Genomic DNA, 23,685 nt, shown 5'->3' on the forward strand with positions numbered 1-23,685 from the left:
ATAAACATGGCGGAGAAACAACATGACTGCTGCAACTATCGCGATATTACGCTGGTAAACACCGCCTACAAGGTGCTCTCCCAGACCTTGTTTCGCCGGTTGTCACCGATAGCACAAGGTTTCGCAGGGAATTATCAGGCGGGTTTCATGGGGGCTCGCGCAACTGCGGACCAAATTTTCCGACAGATCTTGCAGACATGTCGGGAGTACAACGTGCCCACGCATCACATCTTTATTGATTTCAAAGCAGCATATGATACAGTCGATCGAGACAAGCTATGGCAGACAATGCACGAACAAGGTTAGCAGGCTACGTCGTAAGGATGCCGGACGCCGGTGCGACGAAAATGGTCCTCTTCAACAACCCCACCGGCACCAGGAACAGGGGGGCACGGTGGCTCGACCAGGTCGAAAGCGATTTGCGACTTCTGAGACGACTAGGAAATTGGCAACGAGTGACCCAAGACCGAGTTGAATGGAGACGAGTGCTTGAAACAGCACGAGCCACCCCGGCTCTATGCTGAAGAAGAAGAAGCAGAGGAAAGAAGAAGAGTGATAAACAAGAGGAAAACGAGGATGGAAATTGAGAAATTGGAACAGGTAACAAAGAAAAACAGAAAACACGAGACAAAAAACATGAAATAGCGTAAAAGCCAAGAAACGGTACAGAAAAGAAGGAAAAACGGAACATACAGTAAACAAACTAAATTGGAAAACAGAAAAAAGGAATATAGAAAAGGTTGAACGTATGAGAGAATAAGACGAAATATGTCAATTCTGATTTCAAGTAAAATTTCATGTCTAATTTCGTGTCCTTGTCTAAATTCAACTCTAATTCAATGTCCAATGTCAAGTTCATTTTCAACTAAAATTGCAAGTTGCTGAATTGCGTTTTAATGAATTTATCTTAAAATGTATTCATTCCTAATAGTAAACTATTATGTTAATCATGTTATATTGCATGTCCAACCATTGGACGATAAGTGTTCAACTATAGGACAATACGGCTTCAGAAGTGTTCAACGATTGGGCATTCAAGCGTTGTCAAAAAATCGCATACTTTTCCACAAAAAGCCATGTAATGGGAACACATTTTCACATCTGATTCAGATTTTTATGATGTTGTCTATTTGTAATTAATTGTTTAGAAAATATCGTTAAATCTCCAATCTCAAGGGCTTAGCTGTGCAATCATTGGCAAATTACGCAAATATAATAAAAGTCAAACATAAAATTATTGCTAATTAAAATCTTTATTTGTGTAATGTTTGAAAAAATCTCGTATCATAATTATACTAACAATCGTTTTGCCCAGAATGCTAGAAACCAGAAACATCATTTCTGTGAGTTTATTCATATATGATCCAACCTGCGACGGTATCCTTCCTCAAGGAAACGGTCTTCCAGTGGCGGTGCAAAAGAGTCAATACGATACTCATAACACTTCACGTACTTCGGTATATTTACGTCTTGAGGGGCAAAAAACTGGCGGGTTGTATGATCTGCGCTGTGCATCAACAACTGAACATCGCGCTCAGCGAAGGACGTCTGCAAATCCGAACTTAATGGTTGATCTGTTGATAGTTGCTTGAGCCTAGGGCAGTGGACTGCAATTAACGAGAATATTTTGGGTACCAAGGGCGACGGCAACCCCGAATGAACGGTTATTTTCTCCAGCTCGCTGTACCAATACGTATTGCTGAAGTGGTGTTCTAGTCTCGCTAACCGTAATCGCTCCGGCGATTCAATAACTTCGGGAGGCAGTTGGAGCTGTAGGTTCCGTCGCCAAGCCTCATTTGACCGATTAATTAGTTTGCGATGATCGCAAATGTTAACAAAGACCGTCAATGTGCGAAAGAGGTTTGCTCCGATGAGATCGATGTTTAACAGGGCCGGGTACGAGGCGGTCATACTCTCTAGACAAGGAGCATGCAGTTCCAAACGAATGCGGAGAGGTTCAAGTACGGGTAACTTTGTAAGCAGTACTGTGATGTATTTTACCTTCGGCAGTAGTAATGTCTGAACACCGATCGCTATAGCGAAGTCTTTTCTCGGCAGAACGTCCATTTCATCAATGACCAGCTCTTGAAGTTCCGGAAAAGTCATAAGTGTCGGCATGCTACCTATATTATTGGTCAGAACAAACTTGATCAGAGTCAATTTAGACAGCTTGTTGCAGACAAGAGCAACAGCGCGAAAGGCCATAATGTGACAGCGATGCATGGTAAGACTGTGTAGTTTGTTCACACACTGAAAAAAAGTAACCCACTCTATATTGGAATTAATTCCGATAAAGTTAATGTTTATATCTAAATGTTGTAGATCACCCATTCTGCGGCCCAAAAAGTAGATAAAACCAGGCATCGCCAGATGATGAGAGCAGAAGCCTTTTATCGTGGCCGAGAGAATTTTATGTCGATTTTGAAGAAAATGGATTGTAGAGAGCATCTTCCTCAAATCGAACCGTTTCCATTGATAAGTTAGTGGAAAACATATGCTCTCAAATTTCCTCTTGCTGTTCGCAATAATTTTTTTATCTATCAGTTGTATGTTGCCCTGTTTCAGCTGATAAATCTTCACGGAGAGAGGTTTGCCTAGAAACTTTTGCGAACTAAATAATTCCGAATACCATTGTTTACAGGCTAACGAAGCCCTGAATTGGTCCGGAACACTCAGATGCAAAAAAATCTTCTCGAAAATATGTTTCGGCAGGCAGACGTACTGCTCACTCGACGGTAACTCCATACTGATTTCACTTTGGTTTGAACTACAACTTGTGATTGAACTGATGCGCCCCTTTCGGGCCACGGATTGACCGCTACCGATGTCCTCCGGAAGGATCGAAAATTGATTGCTCTCCGTGAGCCGGTCGGTTCCTGTGTCCGCGATGGCAGCAGGCTGCGCACGAGCCTTTTTAGTACTCATCGCTTGCTTACTGAAGGGCGCCAAAAGAGACTCCAACGCAGATGAGGAAACACACTTTTAATTTCGTAAAACACACTTCTAATTCTGTACCAGTATAACGTCCTGATGAACTCCACTGACTAACCGAGCGAAACTGATCAAGTCTGAACCCAACCCAACCCAACCAGGTAGTAGGTAGATAAGTAGCGTAGAAACTTGTGGCCTGATGGGATTACCTCCGGAGGTAATCGTATGCGTATATGTCGTTTTTTTTCACTTTTTGAGCAATTCCATGCGAAATTGTTTAAAAAAAAGCTGAAATCTGAACACGAACAAATAAGCAAAAAAAAAAGTCAATTTATAATCTGAAATCTGAAATTAACCTCTCCGATTTGTGTGAAAGTTTACCAACGTGTAGAATAGGACGAAATATACACCTTACACAGATTTTGGCACCATTTTGATTCAAGACTTACACAGATTTTGGCACCATTTTGATTCAAGACTCGCCTTTGAAAAGGGCTTATTTATTTTTACGTGCATTATGTTTGAAAGATTGTTGTATCTCGAGAACTACCGACTGCTCAAAAATTATATCAAAGGAAAAGTTTTAGAAAATTGATTTCTAAACATGAAAAACTGACAATGACTAATCTCATGTTTTTAGTCTTGCAAAAAAATATTAATGAAAAACAGAAAAAGAAAATTACCAGTTTTTCAAAAATTCGTGGGAAACAACCATGAATCTTGGTTGATTCCTATTTGAATTCTAATGCTTACGTAGAGTTGTTATCGACGCTAAGAATAATATAAAAATAGTTTCTAAATACACAATTCCACGCATAATTCATAACTTGAACAAATATGCAGCATATATGAAATAAATGAAAAATTAAATACTATTTGCTTTTCCACCAACTGGTACTTACGCCACTGCTAAATCAAATGACAGCTCAGATGGGAGAGTTGTAATGATGGGAAATGCCGATCGAAATCTATAACGATTATTGATAAAGTTTTCTTATCGTTAATAATTAATAACGATAATATGACAGTATAAGCAAAAATACGTAAAGAATAGAACAAAAATGTTAAAATAATAACAAGCCAAGCAGAAGATTTCCCTTTAAACCCTCCAATTTTCGATATTCTTCCGTGACGATAAAGTGGAGCGGGAGAGTTAAAAATCATCGGTATCTTGGTTACGTAATATATGAATGTTCATTACGTTACGAGGGATCGTAATTAGACACAGTCATATTGCTGGTCAATTTTCTCAGTGAGGTTATTTTCTCTTTGGCCTCTTCTATGGCCATTTTCAGTATATCCAGTGAAAAACTGGCATGTTTCCGACTTACCGAAAGTATCTTACACTCTTCAGGTGTGCTTTAGTATTGTTCGATGCAAAATTAAATGATAACTTGCCTCTTGAAGCTAACGGAACACAGTTTTTTTTACATTTACCAGCTGTTGCAAGTTACCCCGTTTATGTACTTGTTTTACGAATGACGTGGTAACAAGTAAGATAAACAAAACTAGTCATCATAAATCGATTATTTTGTTTCCTTATTGTTCATCATGCTATGAAAAATGTATGTTAGGCTTCTTTTATTTGAAGTGCCTGTGGGCGACACAAACGTTTTACTGACGAAAATTTGACGATGGATTTGACACCATCTTGTGGAATTTTTTAAAAATCACCAAAACGGCAGAAAATCAACATAACAGTATCTATGGCTTCTTTGAACTGTTAACAACAAGATTCCGAGACTGATATAGATTAAAAATTGAAGTTACAGATCAAAATGCACAGTAAATTGGATCGATATGTTGTGTTGTTGCATGTTACCCCCGCTGTTGCCAGTTACCCCGTTTGACGGTACCGGCCAGTTAGGTTGAAAACTCCGAGCTTTCGGGAGGAAATGGATTCAAAAACAATGTTAAAATTGAACTAGAAATTAGAATTGCAACTGCACTAGAGTTAAAGTTGAAATTGGACTTGAAATCGGACTTAACATAGGGCATTAAATTTGGAACAATTTAGACTGGAAGTTATAGGGTAAAGTGGTGCAGAAGAGCAACGGCGTGTTTGTTCCACGTTTTTCAACTTCTAGAAGACTTTGGGATCTTTTTTACACTTACTCCTGGTGAAATTTCCTAACAAAAACCAGTATTTTTTGTTATTTTTGACGATTTTTAGCAAGAGTCAAAATCATTATGTGAGGCAGAACGCCAAAGCCCGTGGACAAAACGCACCAAGTTTTCCCAGCTAGGCTTTAAACGCAACCAAAAAATTTACCATTCAATCACGTGTTGTATAAACTCCTAAAACTAGGCTGCCGAAATGGCGGAAGCGTTCGTTGTAGCGTTTGTTACATATGCTTGTTTGCTGGGATACAATGGGTTCATATCTCAACATAATTGGCAATAAAATTTAATCATATACTTTCTTCCAACTGATGTGTGATGAAACATTGTAAGTTAAACAATGTACAATTAGGTTTAAGGCAAATTCTAAGTCCTTTACAATACATAATATTGCTACATTTTTAATAAATAATCCGAAACAAAAGATGTACTGCAAATTAAAAATATTTTATAACAGTTCGATCCCGCTGTGATGCATTCTATCCCTGTTTTGCATTTTGAAGTTTTTTTTTTGCAATTTATGTGAAAAACATGCCTAGTTAATGCCGTTTTTGTGATGAATTATCGAGTATGACAGTATATCAATTAGATAGACTGCATTTATTATGAAATTTGCATACCGACTAGTGGTAAAAGCTTAAGAGAAAACCGTGATTTCTTACATGTGGAATGAGATCGCGGATAATCGCTTGATTTTATTGGATGTGGCTATGTTTGATGCTTTTACATTCTATACAACATTTTACACCAAAATAAAATGCGTATTCATAATTTTACCAAATAGTTTCCGGGTTTTTAAGCAATTAATAGCATGGGCCATTCTACCCCCCGGTGCGTTCTGGACAGTCTTACCCTACTTGGAATTAGACATGAAATGAGAATGATATTTGAATTTGAATGATTGAAGTTGAAATTAAAGTTGAAACTGGATTTGGAATTATGCTCGAAACTAATGTACCACTAAGAAAAAGGAAACGTGAAATTCGCAAAAATTTGCCGTGGTGGAATGCTAACCTTCGGAATCTTCGAACTCGTGTTCGGAAAGCCAGGAAACATTTCTTCAAGGGTCGGAATGAGTCGCGAAAAATTGAAATGCGTGAAATTGAGGCTCAATTCAACTCTTTGAATGATTCAAGCTTTCGTGATTACATTCGTTGCACAGAAGGAAATGTAAAAGTGGACCCAAAATCGTTCTGGAGCTACTTTAAAGACCGTGAATCTACAAAAGGGATACCGGAAAACATGCGTTACCACGGAATCGATGCGGTCACGCTTCAGGAGTCCGTGAATATTTCGTCGTCTTTCTTTCAAAGTGTGTCAAGTAATAACTCAGCACCTTTGTATGAAGCGTACTTGTATGTAAATGTACCGCAGTATGGTGTAAATATGCTTCGAATGAATTTTTCGGCCCACGATGTCCTGCTTAAGCTGCAATCCATCGATGGATCAAAAGCACCCGGTCCTGATAAGCTGCCACCGTTCTTCGTGAGAAATTGTACTGGTGCTCTTGCGTACCTCTCAACGAGGCACAGTGGTCCAAACAGCGAAATACGTGATCGTTTGATATAGCGCCGAAACGTGAAGTTTATCGCATATAGTTACTTTAGGAACATTTCTTGGTATAATAAGCCCCTTCTTGTGAGAGAAACCTTTAGGTGATTAATTCCCTTAAAAGTGAGATACGAAATTTATTTTCTCGTACATTCGAGATACAGGTTTGGTACTTTTGGCAAAGTTGTAGTAAATATCAATACAAACAACTTTGCCAAAGACACCTTACTTGTATCTTTTCATGGAAATTGTCTATGAAGCGTTATTCGTGGACAAACCCTTCAAAACAGTTTTTAAACCCTGGCTTATTCTGGTCAACTTTTATGTGTTCATAGTGTTCTAGAAAGTTGTTTATCTTGCTAAAATCAACGTTTTTGTAGAACATTATTATACGCGATTTTCTGCAGTTTCGGAGATTTTGAGCATTTTTGATGAAAAATAGTACTAATTTGAGGCTCAATATTTCCCAAGGTGGCAAATGGTGGCAGACCAAACAACTCCTACTTAAAAGTACAACAAAAAACCTTTAAAAGCAAGTATCAATTGTCTGTATCCGTTTGTATCCTCAAAAGTTGTAGTTGTTTTAAAAATCCATCTCAGTCATGTTTATAGAACAATTAAAATGTATTTGGGATGTAATAAACGCCATTTTGTTTACGTTGACAATCTCTTTCTAACAAGTTGAGTTACCAGCAATTTTTTCGCCTATTTTCGAGTCGAAAATGAATGAAGACTTAAAATTATTTGCCGCAATTAATAAGAGCAAGACTTCCAAATAACTAACTTAAGTCTATTTTGTTCAATACCTTCGATTGGTGTCTTTTCAAAAGATCACACTCATAATGGGCTGGTACCGAATGGCCGAAACACAAATGGTCAAATCACGAATGGCTGAAAACCAAATGGCCGAATTTCAACAACAGTCACAGAAGGTCGAATTTTCTCGGAATGACTAAATAACTATTTAATTAGAAAACACGAATTAACAAGCAGTTAACAATTAACTTTACTCAAACCAAAACTAAAATAAGCAACACATCTTTTTGTTGTACTTTTAAGTACGAGTTGTTTGATCTGTTACCATTTGCCACCTTGGGAAATATTTAAGCTCAAAAAAGTACTATTTTTCATCAAAAAAGCTCAAAATCTCCGAAAATTCAGAAAATCACGTATAACAATGTTCTACAAAAACATTGATTTTAGCAAGATAAACAACTTTCTAGAACACTATGATAACGTAAAATTTGACCAGAATAAGTCAGGGTTTAGAAACTGTTTTAAAGGGTTTGTCCACGAATAACGCTTCATAGATAATTTCGATGAAGAGATACAAGTATGGTGTCTTTGACAAAGTTGTTTGCATTAATATTTACTACAACTTTGCCGAAAGCACCAAACCTGTATCTGGAATGTACGAGAAAATAAATTTCGTATCTCACTTTTAAGGGAATTAATCACCCAAAGATTTTTCTCACAAGAAGGGGCTTATAATACCAAGTAATGTTCCTAAAGAAATTATATGCGAAAAACTTCACGTTTTGGCGCTATATCACACGATCACGTATTTCGCTGTTTGGACCACTGTGCGAGGTGGAGAACTATCGTGGGATTTCCATTCTTAGCTGTCTACCTAAAGTGTTTGAAAGTATGGTGCACGATGAACTCTACCAATCTGTTAAATCCATAATTGCTACAGATCAACATGGTTTTATGAAAAAAAACGCTCGACCACAACAAATTTGCTAAGCTACGTGTCGACTCTTGTGGACAAAATGGAAAAACGACAACAGATCGAAGCTTTTGACAAGGTTCCACACATTCTGGCGGTTGAGCAGTTCAAAAGAATAGGGTTACCAGAATGGATGGTACAATGGATCCTGTTTTATCTTACGGATCGGAGCTCAACAGTGAAGATTTGCGGAGTCTGCTCTACCCCACTCCAAATTCAATCCGGTGTACCTCAGGGCAGCGTTCTGGGGCCATTGATGTTCGTTTTATTTATTAACGATTTATGCTGGAAATTAAAGTCGCCAAAATTATTGTACGCTGACGATCTCAAATTCTACCGAGTAATCACGACGCTCGCAGATTGTTGCACACTTCAATCGGATATCAACACGCGCATGGATCGGTGCAGTATGAACGGAATGGAAGCAAACGTGAACCGATGCTGCATAATATCATTCACCAGGTTACGTGCACGAATTGTGTTTGATTACCAAGCAACTAGCTTGGGACGTAAGACGACTGTGAAGGATTTGTAAATTCTGATAGACAGCAAACTTGAGTTCGTAGAACACATTTCTAGAATTAGAAGTTCAATTTCTAATTCAATTTGAAATACTCGATTTTCCGAAAGGTCCGGTGCCCCGCCTTTTGTTTATGTCTGGGTACGCTAGTGGTCTTGGTACAATTCACGCATCAACGAGAAAGTTGAAGGAAAATTCCTTTGAATTCTACTATAGCTAAGTTACAGTAGAATTAAATCGAATTTTACTCTTTCTCGTTGATTGCTGATTTGTCTCAATATTCTTACACCAATCGATCGGGAAATCTTCTAAGAATTGACCCAAACGAAGAAAAGTATGGATTCTTGACGATGAACTATTGAAAAATTGAAAATAATGAACCTATGTTTTACCAGAATTCTCGCTTCGTGATTGGTTGTTGGAAATGACGTTATCAAAGTAGAAATGCGTTTTCACGCTTCGGCTTATAATTCATAATTATAAAATATTGAAAATATAGAAAACTATTGATTTTCAATGCGCGTTACTGAAAAACTGAAAATAACTCTAATTCGGTCGTACTAGAAATTATCGACTTGTGATTGGTTGAAATAATTTCCAATTATTATTATCGAACAAGTCTTGGTACAATTTCGGAATCACCGAGAAAGTTGATGGAAAGTTCCATTTAATTCTACTATAATAAAGTTACAAGAGAATTAAATGGAATCCTACCCTTTTTCGTCGATTACCAATTGGCTTGAAAACTGAGATGTACCACCAACGGCAATACGAGCGGTGACGCAGTCGTGCACGTCTGCAGTTCCCGGTCGGTCGTATTCGTCGGCTGCTGAGGAAAGGAAAGTATGCTGAGCGTGTGTTGGAGCTTGGCAGGAAATATGCTGCTTGCGACAACAAAACGACCAGAATCATCCCACGTCACTTGCAGTTGGCCACATGGAGTGGTATTTAATCGTGACTCAGGAACTTACACGAACGGCTTCGTTGATCGCGTAGCTGCTGAGACTTTCCGGTTGGTCCGTTGCAACAAGCCGTGCCTGGTTTGCGGTTATCGGTACTCCAATTTACCGAACAGAGAACTACGTTAAGTGCGTTAGTGCAAGTTTATTGCAAGCTGGAATTATGATATTCAAACAATCGGTCCTTTTAAGGGCCACACAACGATTGAAGAGTTTATTATATTTTCTTGCCCAGTTAATACCATAATAACACAGGAAACGAGGGAAAAGTTGAATTTTTCGCCATTCCGAACGAACTTCCAACACGTCTGCAGGTTGTAAATGCTTTATTATTAGTGTTCTTTTGTAGGCCGCAGAAAAGTTGCGCAAAATTTTCAACTTTTTGAAAACACGCGCGTACCGTCTACCGATTACCAGAGGAAAAGCACTATTCAACGTAGAAACAGATCATAAAAGTTTAGTTACTGGTTGGTTTCGTTTTAATGAAATAGATCCGGAGTGATTCGCGATTAGGGCGCAACTAGCCAAATGTAAACAATGAGGAATATCACTGTGATAATTTGATACATTTTCAAGTCGTAATTTAAATAAAAGTGACAAAAATCGAGTTTAAAGACATAAATTGGAGTAGAATAAAGCAATCTGATAATTTCACAGCAATACTGCATTAAATCTGTGCATTCTAGCTCAAAATTTAAGTTTTCTAGTTTAACCCCTTGAAATGAGCCTCAAAGCATTTTGACAATGAGATTCGCCCAGCCCTATTTCGCCTTGTTTTGGCTTTTTTATTTAGTTTCGCCTGTTTAGTTATGCCTGTGTTTTGATTAAACACTTCTATCGCCCATCTTATGCTATCTTATCTCATTAATACTATCACAGCTACAACAAAGGATTCCTGAAAATAATTTTAATTATTTCTAACCATAGAAATATTTCAAATTGTTTTCTTGTCAGTATTGACATTTGCGAAACATCCGAGATATCTTGCAAATGTTAAATCGGCCGGGCCAACTGTGAAGTATTGACGCAGGGACGATTCATTGAAATGAATCTTGTGTGAATAAGTTATTCATACATAGATAGATATCTGAATCTACAGGGGTAGAAGAAACGGGGACGTCTCGTACCAACCGCTTCGGATTAATAATTATGTTGATTAAGTTTTGATTTTCGTTGGGAGTATTTGGCTAGTAAAGGGAAAATTATTACTCCGGACCCTCGGGGATGGGACAGGTACATTTACTTACTTGCCCTTGGTGAAAACCTAGGTTATAGTGCCCTTGGTCGCACTTAATTGCCTACTTCGGACCCTCAGGGATGAACTTGTGGCATTAAACACAAGCCAACCTGTAACAGACCAAGGTTATAGCGCCTTATTTTGCTCTCTGAAAGTAGATAAAACACTATCTATCCACATACAGAATATATATTTAGAATCGTTTTAATTAGTTACTCCAAAGAATCAAAATTTAAGAATAATAAAATATATGAATGAAAGAAAAGCAAACAGATAATAAGTGAAGTTATAAAACGATCTCATCTCGGCATTTATTTATTCGTCAGATCTATTAGATTCCGCCACTGAACAGCATTTTTTATTGAATTTGCGCCACTTTTAAGACCTCTTCGAAAGCAAGGTTTTGGGAGCTCCCGGGGCAGGACATCATAAACATTTTCTTTGGAAATTCTTTAAAAATTAGTTTTCCATACTTAGCTTATATTGGTTGCATTTTACAGGAATATATGGTTCTAGGCGATTATTAAAGGGCGTAATAAAACGTTTTTGCAGAACATTGCAAATCTCTAGGACCTTTCCTTACAGAGTTATCGCTTTTGACTCGTGAAGTTAAGGAAAAATGAAGCTTAAATAAGCGATAACTTTGTAAGGAAAGGTCCTAGAGATTTGCAACTTTCTGTAAAAACGTGTGTTTTAAGTCCTTTGATAATCGCCTAGAACCATATACTCTTGTAAAATGCAACCAACATACGCTAAATATAACTTATATTTAAAGAATTTTCAAAAAAAAAATGCTCTATAGCTCTGCACTCGATAGAAATAGAAATGTCATTTCTTTAGTAAAATTGTTTACCTTCATATTTTCCATAACTTTGCCGAAGAAATCATGTGTCTATCTACGAACGAAAAAAATGGACATGAATCGAGCTGCTATGGAAATTTTAAACTTCAATATGCGATAACTTTGAAAGTTAAAGTCCCAGAGATTTGCGGTCTTCTGCAGAAACGTGTATTTTGAGAGCTTCGATAATTGCCTAGAACAGTACATTCTTGTAATATGCAACTAACAAAAGCTAAGTATGAAAAACCAATTTTTAAAGAAGTTTTAAAGAATATGCCCTTTAGTTCAGCACTCGATAAAGATAGAAATTTTATTTCTTCAGCAAAGTTGCTTGTTTTTATAAAATTTACAACTTTGCCGAAGAAACTATGTCTGTATTTCCTAACACAAAAAAGTAAGCGATGACTAACTTTTGAAAGTTTAAGAATAAGGGGGAAATTCATACGATCAAAAGTGCTGAAGACCATAAATGATAAAATGAAAACAAGAGACACTAGGAAAAAAGTTCCACTTCTCGCCCTTTTAGACTACTGTGCACCCTCGGTGGTTCCCGCGTCGATCTCACGTTTACCCGGAACATTAAACTGGAGAGTACGAGTTACAAATCATGCTTTTTCTCTCATCGACCGGTTCTGTCGATAGTAGAATAATTCTAGCACAGTCCGAGTCATCCAGAGTGTCCATCGTTGTTGAACGAAAAGTCGCGTCACCATCATTAAACAGTCCTTTTCAAGGCCACAAAATTATCTCAGAAGAGTTAGTAAAAAACAGCAAAGCTCGGGAGACGTGTTCTTCCACTCAAGTGCCGTAGTCTTTAAATTCGTTAATTTCATCTATCCTTAGGAAAGAATATAACCAAATTCGAAGATGGATCAAAGTGTGCTTATAACGATGCTTGTAGGTAACTCGTTTGGTGCATTATCCATAAAACCTGTCTTTTAGATAACAAGCACTTATTTCATAAAATTATGCAAAACACCATAAAGAAATAACAATTCCCCTTCCGTTAGCCAAATCATCTTTAGCTGGCATACTTCCTAACTGCGAAGAAAGAAAACCGACTGGAAAATTTTACCACAAGAGTATTTTATGAATACAAAAACAAGCTGAGAAGGAGGAAAAACTTATCCCCGAAATGAGGTAAAAAGCCATTGGAAGGGTGATTCAATTTTATGCTTGCCGTTCGTCGTCGTCGTCGAACGTTTCAGTTATAGCAGCTGAAGGTACTTCAAGGCATATAATGATATCATTACAGGCGACTGAAAAATTCGAACAAAAAAGAGTAAAACACATCTTTCTTGTGTCTGTTTAATTTGGCCCGACTCGTGTGACGCCAATCGATGAAATATTTAAAACGTCTTTTAAAACCACGTTCAATTTTTGTTTTCTTTTTGTAACTAAAATGACATTTTGGAGTTTTTTATTTGCATTGATTCAAATAAACAAGATTTCAATCCTCAGGAGAATACCATAGGTATAGTTTCACTCTAATTTGCGAGACAAACCGTAACGGGTAAGTAATCATTGCGGATGTAGCCAATTTCCAGTTCTGTTGACAGGTAAATTAATTACCGTACAGCTGGTGTTGAAAGGTACACATATCATTGCCCTGCCCAAACAAACCAATCGGATCAGTGTTTTATTGCGGCAGCAGCAGATGAGTAAACATGCTGCTAACGAAAACCAATATTTGCAGTTCGATATTTCCGGACAATACTCGAAGCATGGGTTTGCTCATTGCTCACCATGGTAACCCGTTTGCAGATGCGTTTATACCCAAGTTATAATTCAATGAATATTGGTGATATGGCAAATAATCCAAGTGTGAAATAAGCCCGGAACTTACCCCCTGGGTTCCGGTGCAGGGGTTAAACGTTGCATGTAACGTAAAATTCACTCAGGTGAGCAATTGGAAAATTGCCCAGCCAAAGATAATGGCATGTGCTCAATGTTGCAATCACTAAATCGGATGTAAGCTACCTGCTGTTACCATTTCAGCATCAGCAGTGGAAAATGTTCATTTGGATCCCCATAAAATTTCAATCCTATCCCAACATTTCATTCAAAACAGTTTTTCGATAGAAAACTTTCCAAACTTTCAAATTGCACGTTCCACAGTTGGTTGAGGCCGACTGGCCCGTGACCCCCAACGGGGGTCAGATACCACACCATTGTTGAATTGTTTACGTTCCTCGTGTCAGATCCGTTCCATTCAGCCCTGAACTCGTGTGATACTGTTTGTAACGCAACTGTAAAATATGATCGCATGTATGTCGTTCTATCTTACCACACGATGATGGGAGAGTTCATGTGCCTATGATGACGAAGAATTTCTCACCACGGTCGGATCGGCTACGGTGCGAGCTGCTGCGAAATTTTCGCAGCGTGGGAGTGCCTAATCACGTTATAATTACACACTCCAATCAAGCGCTTTCATACGGTTCTTACTCAGTCACTCTCCCCCCTGGTTACAAGCAATCACTCTACTAACTAGTGCAAATGTTCATTACCTAACCCGAAGGTCGCCTTGACGCCCCCGAGATTCCGCACTCGAAACAGGCCGGACTTTTTGAAGGCACAATTGAGTATGAATCCAAAGTCGGAATCTAGCACGCAGGTACTCTCCAACTGGCGAAAGGTGCCTAAATCGGGGGTGAAAAAGAAAAGAGAAAGAAACAAAAAGAAAGGAAATTGTTTAATTATCACGGTGGCAGCCGGTGTCGGTGACATTCTTACTAGATAGTTAGAGGCCTCTCCTTGAACCGGTTCCCGGTAGTGTTAAAAGGGTGGATGATAATATAGGTGCAAATCTGGTTCAAACGGTGATTTTTTTTACCCAAGCAATGTTACTGGCGGTGCTGAATAAGCGTATGTTATTATTAAACCATGTTGCAGTCGAAACATTCTCCGTACAAACCGGTTTCCGTGTTAAATGAGACCCTGGGGGTTTCTCGCTTGGGAATTGAAATCTCCAATGTTTCGTGGAGGTAGCACTGGTGGGGAACAATTTGTTGTGTCAAACTCTGTGTTCCTTATTACAACAACTCCTCATTACAAAAGTCAAGACATAACACGAAGTTGGTCTGTATCTCTTTCAAGCGATTTAGTTTTAAACAACTTTCATTACATTAAGGTTCAAACAAGCGTCATTGATTGCTGGGAATTCAAAAGCAATTTTTATACTGAAAATAAAAGATATGTTTCTGACAGACGCAAAGAACATAACTTTTGTTTTGAGCATAAAAACTGCTTTTGAAATGACGCCACTACCCTGGTAAAAATGGATCCTTTCCACACTACAGGTTCAAAAGTTGCTACCTGTGGATAAACCTAAGCTTGAACTTTGCAGAATTATGCAAGCAAAAGTGGAGCCGAACCCTCAATTAATTAAAAGCATTGTTGTTACTGTTGTTGTTTTAGATACTTGTCCGTCGCACGCGGTGATCTAGTGTGCCATGCGTGATGTATGAATTCGTGCAATTTTCAACATACTAATTCATCACTCAAAACGACTCGTTTAAAATTTAATTTCAATGAAACCAAAAAAGATTTCACGCCGTTTCATGCCAAAGAGAGAACTGTAGAACGATACCAGACACGTCCTTTCCAAGTGAAAAACCACGTAAATTTCACTACAGGGAGTTACGTGACTTTCAGTTGAACATTAAGCCATTGCAAATTATTTTTTAAAGTTTTTGGCAGTTATTGGTTTTTGGATTGTTTGTTTTCGGTCAGAAAGCAAAAATCGAAAATTTGGTGCCGATCGGAATTTCCCTCAATTAATGGATTAATGGGAGCACCTCCATTTTTAAGGAAAACTCCCTTTTTTGTCAAAACCTTTTATTTTCTTTTGCTTATATCTCCGGTAATATTGAGTTTAGAAAGACACTATTTTCACATTTTCAAAGGAAATCACCCAAGGAATTCGAAAAAGATATTATTTTTGAGCACCAGTGCCGCTAAATATTTTTAAACTCAATTTGAAAACTAAATTAACATTTTTCTCTCAATGAAGACAAGTTTAACTCAAGAATTTCAACTTCATCGTGTTTCGCAGATTTTTTTACATAATAATCACTCATCGTTCCGAGGTATTCTGTGCCAATCCCGAGATACAGCGTTTTAAATCAAGCAATATCCCATTTTTTATGAAAAACTATAAGCAAAATAACTTTTTTTAAGCAGTGATTCTCTAAGCAATGTAAAACTACTTTGCCATATCTGGAAAGCATTTATACAATATATAGCAAAGTTTTGCCACAGTGTTGCCAGCTTTTCAGTTTTTTGTTTGATTTATAGCACTAGATGAGAAAATGTTACTTCAAAAAGGCGCAATATATACATACGTTCGTTGTTTGATCATAGCCTTGTAAACTGTTTTCCATCTCGCTAATAGCCATGAGCTCTTACCTTCCCTGTTTATTGCGTTTATTGTTGCCAGGAGACTTATAATCCCCTAATTAATGCCTAATTAATATGCTAAAGTTTTTTTACATTGCGTAGAGAATTACTGCTTCAAAAAAAATAATTTTGCTCTTAGTTTTACATTAAATATGGGCAACTGCTCGCATTAAAACGCTGTATCTCGGGATCGGCAAAGAATACCTCGGGGCGATGAGGGATTCTTATGTAAAACAATCTGCGGAACACGATGAGGTTGAAATTTTTGAGATAAAATTTTCTTCATTGAGAGAAAACAGTTAATTTAGTTTCCAAATTGAGTTTAAAAATATTTATCAGCACTGGTGCTCAAAAATAATATCTTTTTCAAATTCCTTGGATGATTTCAAAATTTCAAAATTGTGAAAATAGTGTTTTTCTAAACCCAATACTTCCGGAGAGCAATACTGGCAAAAGAAAAAAGAGGTTTTGACAAAATCGGGTATTTTTCTTAAAAATGGAGGCACTCCCATTGATCGAGGGAATGTTCGATCCGTACCAAATTTTGGATTTTTACTTTCTGACCGAAAACGAACAATCTGGAAAAATTTGGTTCAAATCCGTGACGGTCGATTACACGTGTGAACTTTTTCTCGGGCACTTGGCATGGAATGACCCAAAATCAATTGTCTGGGGGCTCTATAGCCTGAAAAACTTGAAAAATGAGTGTACGAGTTGAGTTAACGCTTCCAACACGAAATAGAAATAGGAATTCAAACAGTGGAATTTGTTTTGTAAATTTTTGCATGGAAAATAATAACGTATAGCGTAGGGCGGGGCATAAGTGCGATGTTTGAAGTTGTCATCAATTTTCGTGAGATATAAAGAAGGACAACAATAAAATATATTTTATAGTGATGCAGGAACTCAATGTCTTCACATTCAACTATAAATCATCTGGAATAATAGTGTTATGCGAAATAAATTCTTCATTCTACTGATCAAGTGCCGATTCTCACTTTTACTCCACTAGCGGGGCAAAAGTGCGAATACCGCGGGGCAAAAGCGCGAAGCTCGAATCCACGAAACTAGCACAGCAGGATCTCACAAAACCATATCATCTTCAATCTGCTGTATGTTTCGGTACGGAATATTCTTAATCTGCACCTTTCCCATTTTGCGCTGATGTATTGCAGCCTCCGTCAAATCGAAACTTTTCCAAACGTTTGTTTTTTATTTCATCAGCGGAAAAAATCGTTTTCCTTCGGCCAACATCTGAAGACCACACTGTTTTCTGCAGATCTTCCATTTCTAGTATATATAATATAGTGCCTAAAGCTGTATATAATTAGCTGTACATTTTTGCCTCATCCATGAATCGCACTGTTGCCCCGTCCGTGAATCGCACTTTTACCCTGCTAGGCGCTTGACGGGGTTTTATTAAATTATGAAAAAGCGAAATATATTTTGTAAATTCTTTTCACCGTGTTTTTAAAACAAATATGTAAGTGATGTAAAACGCTGCCACAAATGTTCAACAAGTAATATCCTCCTGTTGATATCGTATTTGCCGTATAACGAAAAATTACATCAAAACCGCCCTAAAATAACATTTGCACCTAACTCAGTAACTATGCTTCGTAAGCAATCAAAGTTTACGTTAGATATAAGCTGTCAAAGTAGTCACCCATCCATGCCAATGTAGTCAATCTACTCGGAATCTGCACCGATAAATCATTGAATCGCACTTTTACCTCCATCGCACTTTTACCCTTCCTTACTCTATATTAAGAGCAAGAATAGATTTGGTTTTCACGTTTAAACTTTAAGTAAAAATGTCTAAAATCCACATTTTTTGGCTCGATTAAAAAAATCTCTTTGTTTTTTTATCGACCGCCCCCTCCCCTTCAGTGGCCCAACACTGGAAGGACAACAACTTTTTAAAATATTTGTAATGGCCTAACATCTATCTGATTTCCACGTAAATGCACGCATACTAATGCAAACTACTCGGAATTCACGTAAATAATACGGGTAAAGTTGGATGGAAAATATTCACATAACTTTTCCCGTAATTTCGACGTGAAAATTATTTTGAGTGGAGCTTCAAATTGGTGCCTACATAAAAGTAATCAAGTTCAGAGTTCAGACTTATACTAATTTGATATCTGTGCTTAAAAGTGCGCAAAAAAAAGTGATAAAGCCCTCCCGTCCTAATAAAATTAGTTAGGATCACTATAAACCTAGACCAATTTGATGTCTGTATTAGGGCAGTGCATCAGAAAAAGTAACGTCTTCTCATCCCAACGATTATTTTTTTAGGCCGGGATAAACCTAGTCCAACATGATGCCCTGAAAGTGAACAGTTATAAAAAGTGAGCGACCAACTGTATCTCTCACTCGATTGTATCCTCATACTGCAAGAATTGATTCAAAACTGATGTCTTATATGAACTCAACCCCTTTGACGGAATATTCATGCATGTGACGCGATGTAGCAATTTTCAAAGTGAGGAAGGATTAGCGACTGTCTGGTCCGAAAATAGGCGTTGGGTGTTTAATTTGTTGCTTTACAATTAGTTGCATGCGATTGTTTACATGCTTTCGATTGAATTGCTGTCAAGTGTGAAATAACTGATACACAGAGTACCAAAACGGACTATTAATGTGCAGAGGACGTCAGCTAATTGTTTGTATGTTAGTTGATAGGCAATTATATTTCAATTCACTATGTCACAATAAATACTGCTATATAACTGTATGCTGTTTTCAAGCAAATTGACGAATGTGAACCAGTGCAGTGGTAAATGAAAACCCAGATTATTTATTATTTTTTTCTGTTCAACCGTAAGTTGTGCGCCCAAGGACAAATGTTTTATGTTTTGAGCAAAATCCTTACACCAGTTAACATTCGGTTTAATCTGCCGTTAGCTTGCAAAAACTTCAATCGACTCAGTAAAAGCATTGCATATCCAGCTTTTTACGAGCCATAATGGTGGACGGCGTTCGTTCCTTCAGTTTTACCGTGAACGTGCGGAAAGAAAACGTGCGATGTATTTGGGAAATGTCAAAAATGCTGTTCAAATATTACGAACACAGATTATGCGGCCCGCCATTATGGCTCGTAAAAAGCTGGATAGAGTGAGTCCGATTACCTACGAATGGCCGAAACACACATGGTCGAATATTCGTGACGTTAGCCTGCTAAAATGCTGGGTATATACTGTCGCTACCGCTCGTTTGGACTCAACTAGGGAATAGCCTTTACTAGTCAGTAAACCTATAAAAATACATGCACCGAAATAGAGGGCTCAATTTGAGCCGCTCAAAACCATCTTGAAGGTTACAGTCACTTGAGCAACCCTCCAGACGACCACAACATTCTAGATAGTCAGCAGCGCAAGATACATAATATACAAGAATATCAAGTATTAGTGCCACGTGAGAAAATTCCGAAATACTATAATTCAGCAAAAAAAAACCTTTGTCAACAATTTTGTCGAAGACACCAATGATCTGTATGATCCGACAAAAGCACTGCAATTTAACTTAGAGTGTTTGAAAAGAAATTTTGCCTTCTGGTCACAAGGCTTATTAATAAAACTGTTCGTTTGACGCCACGTTTCAAGATTTTTCCAATAACGATCCAATTTAGATGGAAACCAACTTACTGCAAATGTTGGTACAAGTTGTGGGCCGAAACCTGACACCTCTGCTCCAGATCTTGCAAGTTCATCAACCCATTCCTTTCCGGTTATACCAGAATGGTATCCAACGAATTTGATTCGTCCAATTCTAGCTCACGGCAGTAAACCCCAGCACCCGCTTTAACTTACTGAGTTTCAATAAGGCACAGTGTGGAGTGAAAGGGGTACTGAAAAGTGCGGTTGGTGTGTTGAAATGGTATTCGCAGCATTGCGTCATTCAGCAGTGCCCTGGAACGTACGTTCAGATTAATTGTTCCCAAAATAGCAGGACAATCGATTCTTCCCTATAACATATTAGCAGCAAACAAGGCACTTGCGACGTTCCTTCGCACATGAAGCGTCTCCAAATGGATCAATCGGTATCGTCTCTCGTAACACGGCAATCGGAACGGATCTCGCCAAGGTAGATGTCGGAGTGCAAAACGTAAGAAGCGGCGTTGAATCGACTCAATCCTGGCCATTCCGCTTTGATAATACGGATGCCAGACAATGGAATGCCTTGAGACAACACACGTTGGTGAAGCCTTTAGCGATGCGGAAGACGAATCCCAGACTTCTGGAACAAGGGCCTTTGAGAACGTGGTTGACATCATTCAAGTACAGCAGGAAGATTAACGGTCCCGAGTGACTGCCTTGTGGGATTCCAGACGGGCCGAAAACGCATTAGATTGAAAACCTTCAACCGTCACAAACAGTTTACGACCTGCGAGATAGGAATTAAACCAACGCAGCATACTTCCGCCGATAAGGAGTCTTTCCAATTTGGAAATTGCAACCGAAGCAACCTTACCATTGAGGGTCATGGTTGAAGGAAGGCCCGATTCTTTACGTTGGTCGCTAACATACTTCCTGAAAGTTTTCGGTTTCGCCTTCAGAGTACGCTGAATTCTCTGCAGGTGTCGTCTAAAGCATTCCCGACTAGTAAACAGCGTTCAATCTCATGTAATGCTCACGCTGCGAAAGGAAGCGAAACTTGCAGTATGTCCTAAGCGCAGACCTTTTTTCAGTTTTCAGCATACGAAGCTCGCGGGTCAACCAAGGTTTATCTTAGGTACATGACGATCGATTGCGTGCCCAATTATGTGCGAAAGAGTTAATGCTGCGTTGTTGGCGACGGTTCCGTCGAGAACTCCAACGAAATCTAAAGTAGCAAAGAATTCGGCAATGTTTAGGTGATCAGCATTTCGAAAGTCGTACGAAACAGGCGGGATGATTTTCATTTGATCAGAATGATGATCGTGGTGGATGGTGTCTTACTGGCTTAACAGAGGATGGTTGCCACAGAAGTCCTGGAAGATAGAAATCCCCGATAACAATGCGCTCGTCGGTTGCGGTAGCCAAATCTGACATAACTGATATAACCGACCGGGAGTGAACATCGATTATAGCATCGCCGCGTACTCGATCAGGCGGAATGTAAATTCCACACAGAAAAGGTATGCTAGGGTTAGGGCGTACTCTATTCCGGACTTTTACGGCAAAATCAAATGAAAATGTCCAAAATAGAGTGGGCGTAATGGTTGTCCAAAATAGATAAAGCACCCTATTTGCGAGCTCGATTCACATCCACGCCTGTTTAATACTGCTCCATCTACTAGTTTGTAAAATGTAAACGTCCCCACGCCGGCACTCGTTTCCTTGGCAACTGAAGTTGTTTGGTCTAAGTAGGCGAAATGAAAATTTTCACATTCTCGAAAATTCTGAAAGCTGAACAAGAAGTATTTTTACGAGCTCGTGGATTAAGCTAGATTTTATTAAGTATTGTGTCTGTAATTTGATAAAAAGATCGTGCTGTATTAAACTGAAGTGGCCTTGCAGTTTCCAAGCAAATAGTGGAAGAATTGATCCTTCTTCCGTAGGTGAGCATTGCCTAGGTCGTTTGCTACCAGGGAAAAGCTACAAAAGGGAAGACTCCGGATGAGCTCTCGACAAGCTTTGTATACAAATTACGTGCTTCATAAAAATCAGGTGGTCTCTGAAAGAGCGCTCATCATTGGTGAGGCACTGCCACCTGAAGAGCCAGAAGCGGGCGATCCAGTTGAAGTCTAGGAAGAGGAAAAGTCTCTATTGACTAAAATTTCCAAAGAAAAAGGATCGACCCTTCTATGATCATTAAAATATTCTTAAAAATGAAATGAAAATATCCCCAATTGAACTGGCCGATGCAGAAAAAGCCACAAGTGCTCTAGCCGAAGTGATGCAAACTCCTTCACGGTGCTCTTAATTCAATCCGCCCAAAGAAATCCCCAAATGCTCTTTCTTTTTTGTCTAAGATTCGCCTAAGACTTCTAAAAATTTTACAGCATTCAACATCACTGGATATCCTTTAAGCTTTTCTACCAGCGTTTGTAGTTTGGGTATGTGCTGTGCTGAACATCGTGACACCAGATTTTAGCATTTAGACTCCTTTTGGACCCCTAAAAGGGCAACCTAACATTCCGGATTCAAATGTACGGCTGTAACAGCTTCCGTCTTTGTCATCTACAGAAAAAGTTTGTTTTCCCATATGTATGTACTCATTTTTCTCAGTTGTTGGGTAAAAGTAAAGTAAATTTTTAGTACTGCATTCCGCATTCGAAACTAGACTGTTCTGTTTGAGTGGTGGTATTCACCCATGTAGAAGTTTAGATAGAAGTAAAAATGGGAAGTTTAAAAATCTACAACAACACTAGCGCGGTCATACAATTTAAAGTTGTTTGGAAGCTTGCAGAGGTTGTTTTTCAAACCGTAAAGCTTGTACAGAAAACCTTGTTACTTATTCACCGCACCAATACAACAGACACGCGAGATCTGTGCAGCATAAATCTGTTCCGTTTGGTTAACGATAATGCGTAAATCATCAATTGTACCAATTTGTTGCCTCCGTTTAAATCTCGCACTATATCAACGATAAATTTCACATGCAACCAGCCATTGATGATTCATGGACAAATTGCTTTCCGATTGCGGTATAGAAATTATATAATTAGCTTCATTTTAATTGCCAATAATTAAGATTGAAATGGTATGTACGCATACAACATATTAGGTAAATAGCATTACGTATCAATCAAAATATTTTTTTTTATGAAAAAAATTTAAAAAAAAATCTGCAATTTAAATTTATTCGATTATCGTTCACCAATGCGATGGATTATAAAATCAACCATTGGTTTCTAATTTAACCCATTAAGCCCCAGACTTTTCCCAGCAGGGATAGAAAGTTGAAACTTTCAGGAAAATTCTCTTTTAGGTCAACTAAGAAAAAACCACTAACATGTATTTTTAATTTTGACCTTGTGTCCCGCAACGCTACGTTGCGAAAACGCAACGCTGGGCATTAAGGGTATACCGTTTTTGCATACCTGCAATATTATGCATATAAATGCTTCATACTTTTTAACCGTTAAATCAAATTTGGAATTTTTTTGTGATTTTGTGTATTAATAATGATTAAATGAACGGCTTAGAGTATTACATGTTATGTTTTATGATAGATATCAAAACATTTGGGTTGGAGACCATCTTTGCACTAGACGCATAGTATGCAGTTTGAATGCTAAATGCATGTCATCGCAGATGATTAAATGCCTACCAACACGTTCCGGAAAGGTTGTAACATTAAATTTGGGTCCATGAAACTGTCGTCGCCATCACTCAATTCCTCCAGATATTCCGGAGGTAAAGGTACTTTAACAATTTTATTACGCTCTTATCACAACGGCTTCTC

General features: G+C 38.3%; 1 protein-coding gene across 1 annotated transcript in view; it reads right to left on the bottom strand.

Moving 5' to 3' along the window:
* Nucleotides 1–23,685, bottom strand: part of LOC128739257 (uncharacterized) — a 134,936-nt gene that overhangs the window by 56,227 nt on the left and 55,024 nt on the right. Inside the window, exon 2 of the mRNA XM_053834734.1 lies at nt 14,400–14,531. Within this exon, the coding sequence (XP_053690709.1) occupies nt 14,400–14,531 (132 nt within the window). The remainder of the gene's footprint in view (nt 1–14,399; nt 14,532–23,685) is intronic.

Source organism: Sabethes cyaneus, chromosome 3, assembly GCF_943734655.1.
Source record: "Sabethes cyaneus chromosome 3, idSabCyanKW18_F2, whole genome shotgun sequence".
Taxonomy (NCBI): domain Eukaryota; kingdom Metazoa; phylum Arthropoda; class Insecta; order Diptera; family Culicidae; genus Sabethes; species Sabethes cyaneus.